General features: G+C 36.9%; 1 protein-coding gene across 1 annotated transcript in view; it reads left to right on the top strand.

Annotated features, from left to right (window-relative positions):
* Prps (phosphoribosyl pyrophosphate synthetase) overlaps positions 1-17,881 on the top strand; it is a 72,590-nt gene that overhangs the window by 31,476 nt on the left and 23,233 nt on the right. The window contains exons 3-4 of the mRNA XM_090383922.1: positions 8,991-9,089; positions 15,448-15,572. Coding sequence (XP_090240048.1) covers positions 8,991-9,089; positions 15,448-15,572 — 224 coding nt within the window. The remainder of the gene's footprint in view (positions 1-8,990; positions 9,090-15,447; positions 15,573-17,881) is intronic.

Here is a 17,881-nt window from a genome sequence, read left to right as displayed (position 1 = left end):
AGGATACAATGTTGAAATGTTGCAAATAATATGAAGGTTGGGCAAGTGATAAGTGGCAGAAGTTGGGTATGAGCTCTTTCAGCCTGGCTTTTAATTTTATTTGATTTGGATAGGCTTTGTGGATGGTTGATCTATTGAGAAATGCAGCTAAAATACATTTAGCACATAGCTGAATCCACTCACCTGCACAAATTTTTTCTGAACATTTAACTGCATATCATCATCATTAGGTGACACTGTGAAACAGATTTTTATTTATTTATTTATTTTTTTTTTTTTTTAGGTTACTGTTTATTCTCAGTTTCTAAGTTAGATACCATTGTATAAAATAAAAAAGTTAATATCTTATCAGTTATGATGATGAGTTTCAGTGTACTTTCTTAATTTTATATAACAAGTCTTACTATGCTTAAATGTCAAAAATATATATATATAAAGGGTAGATTCAGTAAGAGTAACAGATATTACTTAAGCCTGAAAGTTGGGATTAATGTAAAATTGATATGAAAAGTTAAATATCTTTTCATCTTTGTACGCTAGTTACCAAGGGTGTTTATGATTTGATTATCCAGCACATCCAACATGAAGAACATCTCATATTTAGAGTTCCATTCAGGATCGGAAAAGGGAGACATTATGCTAATGGATTTTGGCCAGTATTCTAGGGAGATGCCATGCATTTAGAAATAATGGTGGAATTATGACCTATCCTTTAGCAGATAAGGACAAAATTACATTTTGCATTCCATCTGATGGCCCAATACTCATACCTTTTAAGGCTGAGAGACTGCTGTTCCACCACAAATAGTTAACTATGTACAGAATGTTTGAATGAAGAAAATGCTGTATGTACAGGATGATTCTTTAGTTTGGCCATCTGTGTTTTTTATATGTATATAAAAAACAAATGTAAAGATACAGGAATATGAAATTTGTTTTGTAGGTGCATCATGCAGTTATTTGAATTCACAAAAGGTAAATGAAAGTTTTTTTCTCTGAATCTTTGGCATGTTATTTATGTGGGAACACATGTTCTCTCTCTGCTTTGTTGAATCATGTCTCTGGTAATGTTATTACCTGATTTGGTAATGTTATCCTGTAATTCCTGTAAGGTGTTGTGATTGTATATGTAATTATGCTCCTTCAAGTGTCCTCACTAGAATAAGAAAGGTGAAATCAAATCTATTGATTGTAATGACAGAGTTCATTCAAAATTACTTCATCTGTGAAAAGAGATTCTACTAATGGCATTGAAGCTCTGAATATACAGGGTGTCTCAAAAATATTGGTACAAACGTTTAGAGGAGGTAGGTAACATCTAAAGGAATGTGAATTGCATAGGAATCCATAACCGGAAATGTCACTTTAAGTCGGTAGACGGCGCTGTTCATCAGTTCACGAGAGGGAAAATTTCTGGTTTACTCATTCAAGCAGTAGTCACTGCACGAAGAGCATGCATCAATATACGAACTGTGAGCTGGCAGACATGCACCTAGTGTATGGATTAGCAGAGGGCAATGGACGAGCCGCTCAACGAATTTATGGAAAATGCTTCCCAGACAGACATATATCGGACAACTGTTTGTTTGCGTGTGTGTGCATCAAATTTTGTGCGATTATGGGTCATTTAGAGGGAACAGGAGTAGTGCGGGCAGACCACGTTCAATGCGAACTCCCGCCATGGGAAAAAGTGTGTTGAAGCTGTCCAGAATAATTCTACTACCAGCATACATGCCGTTGCCTCTGCCTTAGAAGTGTCTCGTTGCAGTGTACAGAGTGTCTGGCACGACGATTCCTTACACCACTTCCATCTCCAAAGGGTTCAGTTACTGCTCCCCCAAGACCATCCTGCATGTGTGGCTTTTGTGCAGTGGTTTCTCCAAGAAAGTGTTCAAGACTTGAATTTTCCAGCCTATGTTTTGTTCACGGATGAGGCTTATTTCACTCGGGAAGGTTTATTCAATCAGTACAATGCCCATGTGTGGGCTCCTGACAACCCACACGGTGTGCGCCCCCATGCGGCACAACATTGCTTCGCAATAAACGTGTGGCCGGGTATGGTCGGTGACTGTTTAGTCTATGTGTCTGCAATTCTGCCCAGACACGATAGGAGGGATTATATGTTAAAAGCCTTGTGGATTAACTCAAGACTTGAAGGACTCCGCAAGGCTTTAGGGGGGAAATTTCTATCAGCTTGGCCTACACTTGTAGGTAGAAGGAATTTGTTTTGTAGAGACGGGATACACTTAAACAAAGGTGGTGTAAAAGTTTTTGCTAGTATTATTGAGGATACCTTAAAGGTTCAGGGAAACTGCTAGTTAGGGGGGATGTGGGTAATTCTGACACGCATTTATCTGATAATATTGGTCAAAGTAACTCTTGCGCATACCTCAAGAGTTCTTATCTGTTACCCCAACTGGACATATTATCTAGATGTTCTGGGGGCAGAAATGTTTCAAGTGAGCGGGTAGCTAATTCTGGGGAAGCGAGCCTAAAAAATTTCAAGGGTTGTGTTAGGGTTGTTAAATATACAAGAACAGTAAGTCTTAATTGTTTATATAGTAATGTTAGAAGTGTTGTCAATAAAATGAGCGAATTCGAACTGCTGGTTAAAACAAGTAACACGGACATAATAGGGCTTACGGAGACGTGGTGCCACCCGGAAATTGGGGATAATGAGTTTCAGTACGGCTTGTATAATGTATTTAGGAAAGATAGGGTAGATAGAAGGGGTGGTGGGGTAATGCTTCTTATCAGAAGCAGCCTGAGTGTGGCGATAGCTTTCACGGATTCAGACATTTCACATGCTAGTATAGAATCTGTATGGTGTGAGATAGTTGGAAACAAAGGTATAATGCAAGTAGGAGTAATCTACAGACCAGGTGATTGTGAAGATTATGACGAAAGCCTCTACATGCAAATGGAATGGGAAATTAAGCGTCAATGTCTTATTATGGGTGATTTCAATTTGCCTCTAATTGATTGGAGTAAATGGGAAGGAAACTCGACATGGGGAACAAAATTTTTAAATCAACTAGATGACTGTTATTTGTATCAACATGTCAGGGAAAGTACTAGAGAAAAGAATATCCTAGACCTCATCATCACCCATGAATCAGATGCATAACAGGGCTGACAGTAGAGGAACCAGTAGCAGGAAGTGATCACGGAGTTATACAGTGGATGATAATGAGAGAGAGGTAGCAGCAGTAAAAGGCAAAGGAATGAGTTTTAATTTCAGAAAAGGAAATTACGATGCCTTAAGGTACTACATGGCCTCTATTAACTGGGTAGATATTGCACAGAGAATGAATACATTTGAACTGTGCTTTTAAAACATTAACAGACCTCCGTAGCCGAGTGGTCAGGAGCGGTAGTGCAGTAGCACACGCTCTTTGAGTTGACCGGGGTTCAAGCCCCTGACTGCTGAATACGGTCGATCTGCCAACCCGCATTGGACCAGCGTGGCAGATTATGGTCCATTTCCCTCAACATGAATTGTCGAGGAGGCTTCGATCCTGCAGTGGGTTGATAATGGCTGCACTTTTTTTTTTTTTTTTACATTTTTTAAAACATTAATCACAGATGGCGTGAATGTGTAATTACCATTAAAAAAATACTCCACGAGAAGGGTTCCAGGTTGGATGAATAGTGAAGTTGCCACATTACTTGAGCAGAAAAAGGCGGCACGGAAAGGTTACAGAGCAATAAAAAGTACTGAAGCCTATAACAGCTACAAGATGATCTGTAATAGAGCCACAGAAAAGGTTTGACAGGCAAAGGCAGTTTATGAGAAATCACTAGCAAACAGAGCAAAGAGGGGGGAAAAGGAATTCTTCACATATATAAATGCCAAGAAGAGCAGGACAAACCAGATCGGACCTTTACATAAGGGAAAGGGGATAGTATTAAATACACCAGCTGCCATTGCAGATGAACTCAACAGTTATTTTGCATCAATATTTACAAATGAAAAACCTTTTGTGGCAATGGGAAATTGTGGGTGCAAAGTTGAAAAATATGTAATTAATGATATTGAAATTTCACAAGATTATTTAATGAAAAAACTTTCGAGCCCACAGGCCAGTAAGGTTTCTGGAGTTGATGGAATATACTCTATAATCTTAAGGGAGGCGGCAAGTGAGTGCATTGAACCATTGAGGCTAATTATGCGAGCATCATTAGACTCTGGGGAGATTCCCTTGGATTGGAAAAGTGCCAATGTATCTCCCATACATAAGGGTGGCTCTAAGAGTGAAGTGGTATATTATCAATCTGTCAGTCTGCCTTCGGTGGTAGGGAAAATCATGGAGGCAATGCTCAAGGGTGGAATTCAGGATCATTTGGATCGAATTGAAATTCTCAAGGATACTCAGCATGGTTTTGTAAAGGGAAAATCATGTTTAACAAATCTGGTTTGCTATTTTGAAAGGGTCACTCACGAGCTGGATTTAGGGAATAATTTTGACATTGTTTATTTAGATTTCAGCAAAGCTTTTGACTCAGTCCCACATGAGCGGTTGCTTTATAAGCTGGAACAGGTTGGAATCACTGGGAAAATCCTTAGATGGATAGCAGGATGGCTTCAGGGCAGGAGGCAGAGGGTTGTGATAAATGGCTATTCCTCAGATTGAACTGATGTAAGAAGTGGGGTTCCCCAAGGATCAGTATTAGGACCACTGTTGTTTTTAATTTTCATAAACGACATCGATGAATGGATAGAGGGCGTGATGTCTAAATTTGCAGATGTTAAAATTGGTAGAGTAGTTAATGATCACTGTCAAGCTGAGCTTCTTCAGAGAGACCTAGATAGACTTCAGGAATGGTCAGAAAAATGGCAGCTATGCTTTAATCCAACAAAGTGTAAGGTATTACACCTGGGAGACAGTAATCCCAAAATAACTTATTCACTTGGTGGAGTTCAACTAAACCCAGTACTGGAGGAAAGGGACTTGGGTGTTAAGATACAGTCAGACATGAAATTCTCTGGGCATTGTAAACAGGTTGCAAGGAAGGCCCATGGTGTCCTATCGATGATCTATTGAACTTTTGCAAGTAGAGATAGGGACATGATAATCCCATTATATAAGGCTTTTGTTAGACCACACTTTGAATACTGTGTTCAAGTATGGAGACCGCACCTAAAGAAAGACATCACGCTTCTTGAAAGGGTGCAAAGACGGATAACTTGCCTGGTGAGATCGGCAAAAGGGCATCGTTGTGAAGAAAGACTTCAAATATGTGGGTTGCAGTTTGGAAACTAGGCACCTTATAGGAGATTTGATTGAGGTGTTTAAGGCTCTGAGAGGCATCAGTAAAATGAATGAGGACGAAATTTTCAAGATTATAAATGATGCTAGAACTAGGGGACATAAATTCAAGTTACGGGGGGAAATGTTTAGATTGGACTGCAGGAAGTTTTATTTTAGCTAGCGAGTTATAAATTACTGGAATAAGTTGCCTACATGGGCAGTAGAGGCTGACAGTTTGGGGAAATTCAAAGGTCATCTGGATAGTACCTTTGGGTGAGGGAAGCGCATAGGATGATAGGGTTAATTTCTTTTTCTTTTATTAATTATTATTATTTATTTTTTTATCATTGTTTTATTCGGGGTTTTTTTTTTTTTTTTTTTGCCTGGTGCAGCATAAGCCATAGGCTTTCTTGCACCATGCGGCCATTACTAATACTAATACTAGTCGACCCATACCTGTTATCATCCTGCTTGAACTCCGCTAAATGTCGGATCTTTCTTGAACAAGCTCTACCAGGGTTACTTGACGATGTTCCAGCAAATGTGAGATGCAACATTTGGTTTCAACGTGACGGGATGCCTACCCATTATGGAAGGTGTGTCTGTGACTATTTGAACAGGCGTTTTGGGCGTTGATGGATTGGCCGTGGTGGACCCATTGCCTGGCCCACACTCTCACCTGGTTTATCAGGCCTTGATTTATTTCTGTGGGGGCCCTCAAATCTATCGTGTATGAATTGCCTGTGGAGGCGGAAATGGATCTCGTGGCGAGACTCGTCTGCGCTGCTACTGTGAAAGAAACTCCAGGTGTGTTTGACCATGCTGCGTCGGTGTCACGCATGCATCGCGTCTCATGGTAGAATCTTCGAGCATCTGTTGTAACATCATGAAATGCATCCTTCTCGTACTCCATTGTTAATATTATGTCAAATAAATGTTTGCCACTAATTACTGTCTTGTGTCATTTCTGCTTCTTGTGCCTCTGCTGCTACTTTCCCATGACGTTTCCGGTTATGGGTTCCTGTGCTATTCACATTCCTTTAGATGTTACCTACCTCCCCTAAACGTTTGTACCAATATTTTTGAGACACCCTGTGTAGGAGGTAGCATTGTTATATTGGAAATAGCCTTTGGTACATTCACCATGACTTATGTTTGACATTGGTAATGTAGTATTCAAGGGTTACTGTCTCTGTATAAAAGTTAGGCCTGATAATGCCATGGGTAATACCAGATATCTCAGATCTCTGGTATATTAATTCAGAAGTTCCTCTTGCAGTATTTGCAGATTTTCAGTAGTCATACATATTCATGTATGACTGGTCTGCTTCCAAGCCTCATCTGTGAAAAATGTATTGTTCAGAATGACCACTTCAAGTTGTGATGCTTTACAAAATATAAATTTTAGCAGTCTGCTGGTTTTCTTTTATTTGTTTCACACATTGCACCACTTTAAAAACTTTATATGGGTAAAACTAAAAAGTATAAAAATTTTATTAGTATAAAAACTAATAAGTTCAGGTTACAGTTTCCAAGCACTAAATAGCATAATATGTTTTAATGAAATATTTGGATTTATTAAGAGTAAAACCATTTTCCTGATCAAAATATATAACAGTACTTTCTTTCTCTTTACAATCTTTCTCTTTACAATCTGGTTTTCTCTTTTTTCATAATAATCCCAGGCATGAACTAGTTAGTACTAAAGCAGCAACAATTTTGGTATGGCATAATTTTCTGGAATGGAAGTGGTATGGCTTTTTATTATGGAAGATTGCTTCCATGAATGTTAGTGGATGTAATGGATGAAGAGGAGGAAAGTTAGGGAATTAACCTGCTGGAAGGCGCACAGTTTTTTTATAACACCCTCAGAGGGTTTGGGAAATCTCATTCCCCGATTTTAAGCACTTCTAGTGCAGTCATTTTTTAATATTTCCAGTTCATTTATTTTTCATTGCTAATTATCATAGCTATATGAATTCTGACTGCAAAATATAATTTTCATATTTTAGCAGCATTTTTTTTTTTTTTTTTTTTTTGAAAAAGGCAGATTTCCAAGCCAAAACTTTAAAAGCAAATAGTGTGGAAATAAAAAAAAAATATATTCCTCGTTTAATTTTTTTCCTGTTAGTAAAGAATAAGTGTCATCTTTGAGAATTTTAAATATATTCATATCTATAGTAGTTATTTTTAAATACACAACTATCAAATGATTAACATAGCAGCATTTCTCATTGAAAATATAAAATTTCAGGTTCATACTTAGTGGTTATTTTTTTAAGAAATTTTTGTAAAATCATTCCATTTTATTTTTTAATAAAATTCATCTGGCACTTTTAAAATGGAATGCCTTGTGGGGGGAGCCTGTTATCTAAATAAATGAATAAAAACAGTTATTCCTAAGTTTTTTACATATGCTCCCTTGCTCTTCATGAGAGCATGAAACAAGAAGTGTCAAGCAAAATGAACAGTGGTCTATCGCGTGAAGAGGTAAATGATATACACTACCCTAACGGTAATATTCAGACACCCCTCCCCCTTTGTTAGTTTGTCCTATGCTACCCAAGTACCACATGTCAGACACAAATATTAATATGCTCGTAGGCTTTCAAGGAGACAGGAGTATGATTGTGAATGCAAGATGGAGTCCTGCACAGCCATTATATTAGACCTGCACCTGACCCACACCCAAAGTAAATGGAACTGAACCTGACCCACATTGTTTCTACCCACAAAACAAAAACAAAAAAAAATATTAAAAAAGTCTTAAATTTTTGCACATCAATAATAATGCTAAAATCGTCAAAATATTAATATATTTATCTTATGTAATACACAAAAATTTTAAAAATAATAAATAGAGAAAATATAAAATATTCTTAACATAATTAATTTTCCACATTTCTGCTATGCAGAAAGAAGACAATCATCAACAGTTTCTCGGTTCAACTCTTTTCCTTTTTGGATTAGAAACCGAGCTACAGAAAAATTTCTCTCACTGGCTACACTGCTGACAGAAATAACAAGAATGAAATGAGCCACAGCTGCAAGATTTGGAAATTTTATTGTGATGTAATTTCAGGTTTCATGAGGTGGAGGTTCAACATTTTTATCATTTGAATCTTCCACATCAAATAAATCATCTTCCTTCCATCTTTTTCTTTCTGTTAAACCTCTTAGTTCTGGTCTTTCGGTGTCATATGGTAATGAATTATTTATATATTATATGTCGGTGTCATATGGCAATGAATTATTTATAAAAACTGGAACCGCACCTGACTCACAAACTGCAAAATTACTTGAGAACCAACCTGCATTGCAGGTACCCAACCTGATGCAGCACTCTAATGCAAGATACCATTATTGATGGAGTTAACAGACTTCTAGTGCAGAATGATAATTGGGTGCTACAAAAGCAATCAGTCTGTATGTGACATTTCAATGGCACAGAAGATTCCAAGGTCACTGATTAGTCATATGATGTGCAAATAGAACTCGACTGTTGCTGAAACAGTCTACTTCTATTTGAATGCAACATGGAAGACCTTCAAAGTTGATGGATAGGAAAGCCCTGTGATAAGACGGGCCATACGGTGAGAGCTTGTTACTTACTTAATATAAATTAGTATTGATGTATCTAATCTGATATTCACCTTAAGTTTGCTGATATTTAGATAATAGGTTTATCTAATGCTTGATTATTGAAAACTTGCATTTTTTTTTTTTTTGTCTCATTAGAGTCGTGCCCCTATATCTGCAAAACTAGTAGCAAATATGTTATCAGTATCTGGAGCTGATCACATTATAACAATGGATCTTCATGCTTCTCAGATTCAGGTGAGTACTAGAATTTCTCCGTATGAGTAAATTATATCTGAAGTTGCTGTTTGAGTAGCACTTTACGAATGTACAAGTCATGATTAATGATGGCCAGTGTTTTCTTCTCCCCTCCCCATTAGTTGTTTTTTGTTTCCCTGCCCTGTGAAAAACAACTTAAGAGTTTTCCTGTTAAGTATTTAGATATTTTGAAAGCTACAGTTACTTTTAATTTTTTGAATCCTTATGCTATTTATGTATGTATTAAATTTTTTAATTAAAAACCTTATCATAGGAAATGCTTTGACTGGTTTAATTAAAAAACATTATCATAGATTTTAGTATATTTATTGCTTGCTATAAATTTATTTATTTTCAGGTAAAATATAATCATATAAAGCTAATATTCATAAATTGCTCTAGAACAAATGCTTTTCATGTTTATTCCAATTATGTGTTCTGGGAGAATCAGTGTTTAGAATTTTCACTCCGATAGAATAAATCCTTTTGTAAGTTTCCTGTTATTTGTTTCACTGCGATACAGTGAGAAGAGTAGTTCTCAAAAAGGTAATTATTGGAATTTAAAGATCTTTGCTACAACTTTTGAGCAATCCAAATCTGAACTGCCGTTATTCTTTTTGTGCATATAATCACTGCAACAAGCAGTGTACTGTGCATTCTCTAGATCTACTGGTGCATTTTATACAGTGGTATTGTTACAGACTATCCAATTTTCACTGAGGAATCATTATACTTTACTATGAAAATTTCTTTTCTTCCAGGCCTTTCTGTGGTCGTTTATCATTGGTTTTATCAGTTTCAGTATTAAAATTTTTAAATTTGCAAATAGGAATTGAATTGTGATATATTGTGAGAATTAAAAAATTATAAATAAATATCTATCTAAACACGCATATAAGCCAATATGCAACAAAGTTAAAAGCAGTCTGGGTCAGATAACCTGGCCTCGGCAGGTCCGTGACATGAACTATGGTACCTGCACATGGTTCACTTCTCGTGCGTTGGAACCAGAAATGGAACGAACCACTCTAAGCCGTTTGTCTCTCTCCCTCAGATAAGGGCTTCAAAGAGTGGATGAATGCAGCAGCCGTTATCCCTATTAAGACTATTGCATCCAGATGAACGTATCCTTAAACTCTAGCCATTTCTGGTTCCAAAAGCCATGCGCTCTATCCACGATCACAGCGTCTTTAGCTGTAATTCCATGCCCAGTTTCCCAGGCATGTTCAGCTATGGCTGAACCCACATAATTGGCTGTCTTGAGGGCCCTATTGTGTTCCCCCAAGCTCTTAGTGTAGCGGCAATACATTTGCACTTTTCCAATCCAAGGGAATCTCTTCAGAGTTCAATGCACTCTCTTGCTGCCTTCTTCGAAATTACTGGGTACATACCATCAACTCCTGGAGCCTTACTGCATTTTAGGCTCAAAAGTTTTTCTGATAAATAATCTTCTGAAATTTCAGTATTGCTAACTTAGTTTTTCAGTTTCACTCACACTGTTTCTCCTCACCACAAAGTCCTACTTTTGCAAATTTTGATGTACCGGTTCAATTCATCTGCAACATGAGTTAGGCTATCTAAGACTTTCCTGCACCATCACACATTGAGTATGATCTGATTTATTCTTCTCTTCTTTGTATTCACATACCTGAAAAACTTCTTGTGTCCACTCTTTGCTCTCATAGCCAACAGTTTCTTATAATCTGCTTTGCCAGCCTAACCTTTTTTGTGGTGTTATTACAGATCAGTTAGTAACTATTATAAGCTTCAGTACTCTTTGTACTGTACTTTCTTAATTTTATATACACATTCACGGCTTCTGTAACTATAGGTTTAAATGTATACCATAATTCTAATAATGTATTTTTTCTCTGTGTGAGCTATATCCCAAATTGATGGATGCCATGTAGTATATTAAGGTGCCTTAATTGCCTTTCCTGAAATTAAAACCCTTTCCTTGCCTTTAACAACTTGAGCTTAACAGAATTCTTCATTAATCCAAAGCTTTATATGCAAAGATGGATTTTTTGGTTTAACCAGTGGAACATATTATATATTACTTCATCCTGGTAAAAATTCCTTTCCCTTTTCCCACTGCTGCACAATATAATGTTTTTCTGTTGCACAACTGTCCCATAGACATTAAATGTTATTTTGTGAGTGCATGGTTTGTGCTTGTTAATAGGAGAGTGTGTTTTTATAGGGATGGGATATACTTGAATAGAAGGGGTGCAAGAATATTTGCTGATGTTATCAAGACAGTGATAGGTGGGTCGAAAAACTGCTAGCTTGGGAGGGGGTGGATACAGACTAATGGTTTAACTAGAGCTGTAGGCAGAGGTGAAAGTGATTCTTGCATTGCTACTATTGGTACATGCAGCAGCTTGGAAAGGTACTGCATGTACCTTTCCATGCTGAAAGGGATTTCAGGCCCTGCTGTGGGCCATCATGGGACAAATGAATACGTGGGGTGTGTTAGAGTAAGAACACGTGCATGTATACTTGCATGTACACTAATGCTAGGAGCATTGAAAATAAATTTGATGAATTTGAAGTACTGATTAAGTCATGAGATGCAAATATTGTAGGAATAGAGGAAACATTGGTGTCATTCAGACATAAGTCTTGGCATATTATAGCCTCAGATTCTAATGCACCATAAAACCCTTAAACAATCAATCATTCAATCACTCAGGCATAAGCGATGCTGAATGTGGGGAGTACAATGTATACAGGAAGGACAGGACAAGTGGAGGGATTATGCTCTTAGTTAAGAAGAATATTAAATCTAAGGCAGTGCATCTAGTTGATATGGGTGACGAGTGCAATGTTGAGTAAGTTTGAACGTAAGCACTGGGAACACAAAATTGATAGTAGGGGTGTGTTATAGGCCTAATGACTGTGATGGGTATACCAAACAGATATATAGGGAAATAGAGTGGACCAGCAAATCAGAATGTGTCATAATGGGGGATTTTTTAACTTTCCAGATGTGGACTGGAATTTTTGGGTTGGTCACTCACACAATAGCAAGACTTTTGTAGGTTTGTTGGATGACTGTTTTCTATAGCAGCATGTTAGGAAGGCAACAAGAGGAAGCAATACCCTTGATCTGCTTATCAGCAGTGATTCTTCATACATTAAAAACCGGCACATAAAAGACCCACCCACTGGGTGGTGGTGATTGCAGTGTACTAATGTGGAATTTAATTAGACAACTGCTGTCGGGGGTAAAGAGAAAGACTTTTGCTTTTGTAAGGGTGACCACAGAGGTCTCAGACAGTTTTTAAATTGTGTGCAGTGAGACCAACAGTAAATTCTAAATGGGAAGTATTCAGGGAAGTAATCAAAGAAGTTACTAGGCTTTTCATACCAACAAAGAAATACTGTTCAAGGCTTAGATCTAAATGGATGTCATATGAACTATTGAGACATGTGGCAGAGACAAAAAGTGCATGGGATGCATATAAATTAGTCAGTGACCAAGTCACAAAGGGCATTAGGCAAGTTAAGGAAGATTATGAGAAGTCTCTGGCAAAGAATGCAAGGAAAATCAGCAAACACCTCTATGCTTATATTAACAGTAGAAGGAAGGGGTTAAATCATATTGGGCCACTTGATGTCTATGGGTTAACTGTTGATGACCCTGCTCAGGTTGCAAACAAATCGATTAGGCATTAGCAGAGGCATATGATGCAAGAAAGCAAGCTTATGCAGCATCAGCCAAAAAAAAAAAAAAAAAAAAAAAAAACCAATATCAATTCTTAGACAAACTCAAGTAAAGGACATTCTTATCAAAACTAAAGAACTGAAATGGACTAAGAAAATAACAGAACGGTATCCAAGAGGAGCTAAAAGTAAACTTGGAAGACAACAACAATCATCGGAGATGGTCAGATGAAATTCACGAGTTCGTGGGTAGTAAGTGGATGGCCATTGCACAAAACAGAAGGAACTGGAGAGTCCTTCATCCTGCAGTGGATTGAAAATGAATGATTATGATAAACTTTAACAAACTTTATGGGGTAAAGCCTGTCCACTGAATCAAATTAAGCTTGAAAGAAATGCACATGGTCGGTGAAGTTGTCAGAATGTTATAAAGTGCTGTACTATTAAATAAAAAACATTAAATGTTGTGTAGTGGCATTTTAAATTTTGACTAAAGCCTAGTTGAAACTCTGACTATTCAGAACCTTACCAGCTCTTGACTACACTCACTGGAGCCCATCACCACCAAATACGGAGGATGCGGAAAGGTCAGGGAATGACCACCACATATCCCGGAGCAATATGGCCTTAGTTGCTAATGCTCCTAAAAACCAAACAACAACAACACTCACTGGAAGTTCATGTGGCTCCCTACTGACATCTGCCCATATGCAGCAGGGCAATGGTGAGGAAAATCATGGCTCTCTGGCACTGCTTTATTATGAAAATATTTTAACTGATGAGATATACCATCAGACTGAGGCATTTACATCACCCAGCTCTGTATGAATGACAAGCCGGTTCAGTTGTCACCTGTCCATTATTTCTGAAGTCTGTTAAATTGAGGTCCATTAAAGTGAGAGTTTACTAATCACTGTACTACTCAATTTCCCATTTCAAGCAATAGTGATTGACAAGAAACAGCTCTGCTTTATATGTTTTTAATTTGTTTTGTATACAGTAAAACCTCAGTTTAACAGATTTATCTGTGTGAGGTAGTCTCCTCAGTCTCATGTGCATGACCAAATCAGCTGTTCATAATTATCTGAAATAGGGAAGTAAGCCATTGAGTTGTTAATTACTGGAAGAAGTGAAAAACCAAGAGTTAGTAAAATTCAGAGTTCTCTATACCTGTGAGTGAAACATTTTGAGTAAGGTCAAAGGCCTGCGATGGTACTTGAACTTAAAGATACGATATAAACATTTTGGGAATTTGAAAATAGGTAGTACACTTTAATTATGAGTCTTATGAAACATAAATCTTAATTCATATTAAAAATATTTTATTCTTATTCATTTCATTTTCCATTAAAGCATTTCTTATGTTTTGAGATTTCTTCCAAAAAAAAAATCCCATCTCATCAAGAATTTTAATAATTAACTTCTGTTTTATTACTAGGATTAATTTAGGTATAGTTGTTAGTCTTATGACATTACAATCAAAGTGATCCAGAGAATAACTCAAGTTTTTTCACATTTCTTGGGTAATAAAATACTTGGATTATGTTTACGTTCTGCTTGACTTTGAATCCTTTTTATGAATCATTCTGAAAATCCTGTTTCTACAGTAGCACACTTTGTTGATTGCAATATTGGATACAGTTTTCTTGAATATGTACAGATTTTTCTCTTTGATACAGATGCCAATTCATCTATTTCTGTATTTTTATAATGCTGATCACTTGTATATAACCTCATGCTCACAGTAACACTTAAAGCTGAGTTTAAATCTTCCTCCTCCTCCTACTGCACAAATGCTATGTTCCTGGCACATTGCCAGTGAGGTGACCAACTAAAGTGAATAAGCAGTATATGGGGATAAGGCCTGTCTGATTATTCATAAACATGAAAAAATAGTCTTTAAAATTTCTGGAACATAAAACAGTGCTGTACTATGAAATCAAAAATGTTAAACATTGTAATACTGTATTTTACCCTACCTTCTGTGTGGAGTGGAAGAGCTTGAAATTTTTCAGTGTTATATTAATGGCAGTGGAAACTGACTAAGCTTGTTCAGATTACTCCCTACTGTTGTTTAGCACTGAGCAGGTTGATGGTTAATAAAATTTTGACTCAGGTTTTATTGTGAAAATATTTTAACTGGCGGTAACCATCAGACTGAGATAATTACATCACTGGTTTTGGTGCAAAAAAATGGAGTTTCAGTGAACATTGTCTGTGATTTGTGGAGTCTGCTAAATTAAGATCCATTAAAATTAGGGTTTACTGTATCTTATTCCTATTTTTGATTTTCTTTTGGTACAACAAAAAGATAAATCAGAAGTCATGTGATTTATCATTTCATGCAATTGTTGAGTGAAATGAACATCATATTTTTCAATCATATATTACATATTTGAATGAATCACTAGATATTTATGGTTGATGGCTCATCTGGAACTCAGATGTGCCATAAACATTTAGTGATTTTTAGCTTCATTTTCTCTAGATTCCCTTAACTTCAAATTTAGAATGAAGACATACTTAATAATTCATGCTTTATCTGTTTTGCTAAATTTTTAGAAAAAAATTGTTTAAGCATTGTTTTGACATTTAAGTGCATGTGAATATTATTCGTGTATTTTTTAAAATAAAATTTGCTTATTTGTATTTTTTATTTTATTCTAATATCACATATTGTAATGTACAGGGATTTTTTGATATTCCTGTGGATAATTTGTATGCTGAACCAGCAGTTCTGAAGTGGATTAGAGAAAACATACCAGAATGGCGAAATAGCATTATTGTTTCTCCTGATGCAGGTGGTGCCAAAAGGTAACGGTTTTGTGCTTATAATAATTTATCTCTAAGTTTTATAATTATCAGTGACTATTTTAACTCTGTTTATTCAAATATTTATACATATGTAACTTTTAACTCCTTTAAAAAGAATACAAATTTTATGAAAACTATTTTTGTGCTAATGGAATATAGCATTGGTAGAGGGATATGATGCAAGAAAGCAAGCTTATAAAGCATAAGCCAAAAAAAAAAAAAAAATCAAATTTCATACATCTATTTGCTCTAAACGTTTGTCCATTTCTTCCTTGAATTTATTTAAGCTATCAACTTCCACGACAACAGGTGGAAGTTTGTTCCAGCAATCAGACACCAGCTGGCTATGCTTCTGCACATCTATTCTACAACTGTCTTTCCTCAATTTTAATTTATCCCCTCAGGAGACTAATCTGGGCAAGAGGAAGAATTTCATCAGCATTAAGCTTGCTCAAACCATTCAAGGCCTTATACACCTCAGTCAGATCACTTTTCAGGTGCCTAGTCTCCAGATGCTGAAATTTGCAGAACTAAAGCCTTTCTTGGTAAGAGGGCCCCTTTCGTTCCTTTCACCAATCTTGTTGCCCTTCTTTGTACTCGTTCCAGCAACTCTACATCCTTCTTAAAATGAGGCTTCCAGACCTGTACGCATTACTCAAGGCGTGGCCTGACCATTGTCATATACAAATGATCTGCTCTGGCAGCCTGTCTTCACTTCTCAGAAAACTTCATATCTGACTGCACAATTACCCCTATGTCTTTTTCATTCTCTACCATCCTGAGTGTACTACCACACAGTTGGTACATTTCTCTGGTTGTCAATGTTAAGCTTCAGTTGCCACCTCTCAATCCCTCTGCAGTCCACGAAGAACAGTGTGTCCATTTAAGAAATAATATACAACCTTTCTTACTTCTACAGCATTATTTTTCATGTGTGACTGCATACCGTGCATGTTTAACTGAATATAACTGCTGGAAAATTCACTACACAGCACTATTAGACTTCCTAAACACTGTATATGTCTGTTACACTGCTTTACCAACTTGATTGAAAATCCAGTATTCTGATATACATATGCTTCCCACCATCATGAGGTACTATGGAGTTAGAACTGTAAGAAGATTTATAGATGGGCCGTGTGTATGTCAACCAGTGATGTGCAGTGAGCTTTTATGTTGGTCATTCTATAGCAATAGTAGAGTAACACTTTGAATTTTATCCCTTCAGTTTAAGGAATTCTAAATGGGAAGCATTCAAGGACTTGGAAGCTTGTAGGCTTTTCATACCAACTAAGAAAAACTGTTCAAGGTTTAGGCCTAAATGGATGTCAGATGAACTAATGAGACATGTGGCAGAGAAGAAAAATGCATGGGATACATATAAATTAACAGTTGACACAGAAGCCTATGATAGATATAAGCTGGTCTGTAACCAAGTCACAAAGGAGGTTAGGCAGGCAAAGGCAGATTACAAGAAATCTTTAGCAAAGGATGGAAAAGATTTGGCAAACTCTAGAAGGAAGGGGATGAATCAGATTGGTCCACTTGATATTGATGGTTCATCTGTTGATGATCCTGCTCAGGTAGCTAACAAACTAAATGAGTATTTTGCATCTACTTTCAAACATGAAGAGTTATCCGGGAGGGGGGTGCCAGAGGTGAATTAAACTCTGGAAGTGAGCTAGATGATTTTATAATAACTGAGAGCAAAGTGGAGGAGAAATTGTTGAAGATAAACATAAGAACGGCACCTGGGGTGGATGGGATCTATCTAGTCATATTAGAGAAGGCAGCAAAGGAAGTAATCAAACCATTAGTCATAATTATGAGAGCTTCCTTGGACTCAGAGGACAGGTACCCATGGACTGGAGATGTGCAAATGTGACCCCAATTCACAGAGGAGGATCACAGGTCAACATAAGTAATTACAGACCTGTTAATTTAACTTCTTTTCCAGGGAAATTAATGGAGGCACTGGTTAAAGAAGCACTGCACGATCATCTAGACATGACTTCAGTTATAGCTCGGACACAGCATGGGTTTGTTAAGGGGAAGTCTTGTCTAATCAATTTGATTGGATACTATGCTGTGGTCACAAAGAAACCTGATGCAAAGAATAAGTTTGATATCATATATTTGGAGCTTAGAAAGGCTTTTGATACTATAGCACATGGAAGACTGCTGCACAAATTGGAGTGGTGTGACATTGGTGGCAAATTGCTGCTAGGAATAAAGGGATGGTTGAGTGGGAGAAGACAGAGAGTGGTAATCAATGGACACTGCTCCTTGTGGATTAATATTATGGGTGG

The sequence above is a fragment of the Mastigoproctus giganteus genome, chromosome 10, assembly GCF_048544385.1.
Source record: "Mastigoproctus giganteus isolate SK-2022 chromosome 10, ASM4854438v1, whole genome shotgun sequence".
Taxonomy (NCBI): domain Eukaryota; kingdom Metazoa; phylum Arthropoda; class Arachnida; order Uropygi; family Thelyphonidae; genus Mastigoproctus; species Mastigoproctus giganteus.
This window is presented reverse-complemented; position numbering and strand designations above follow the sequence as displayed.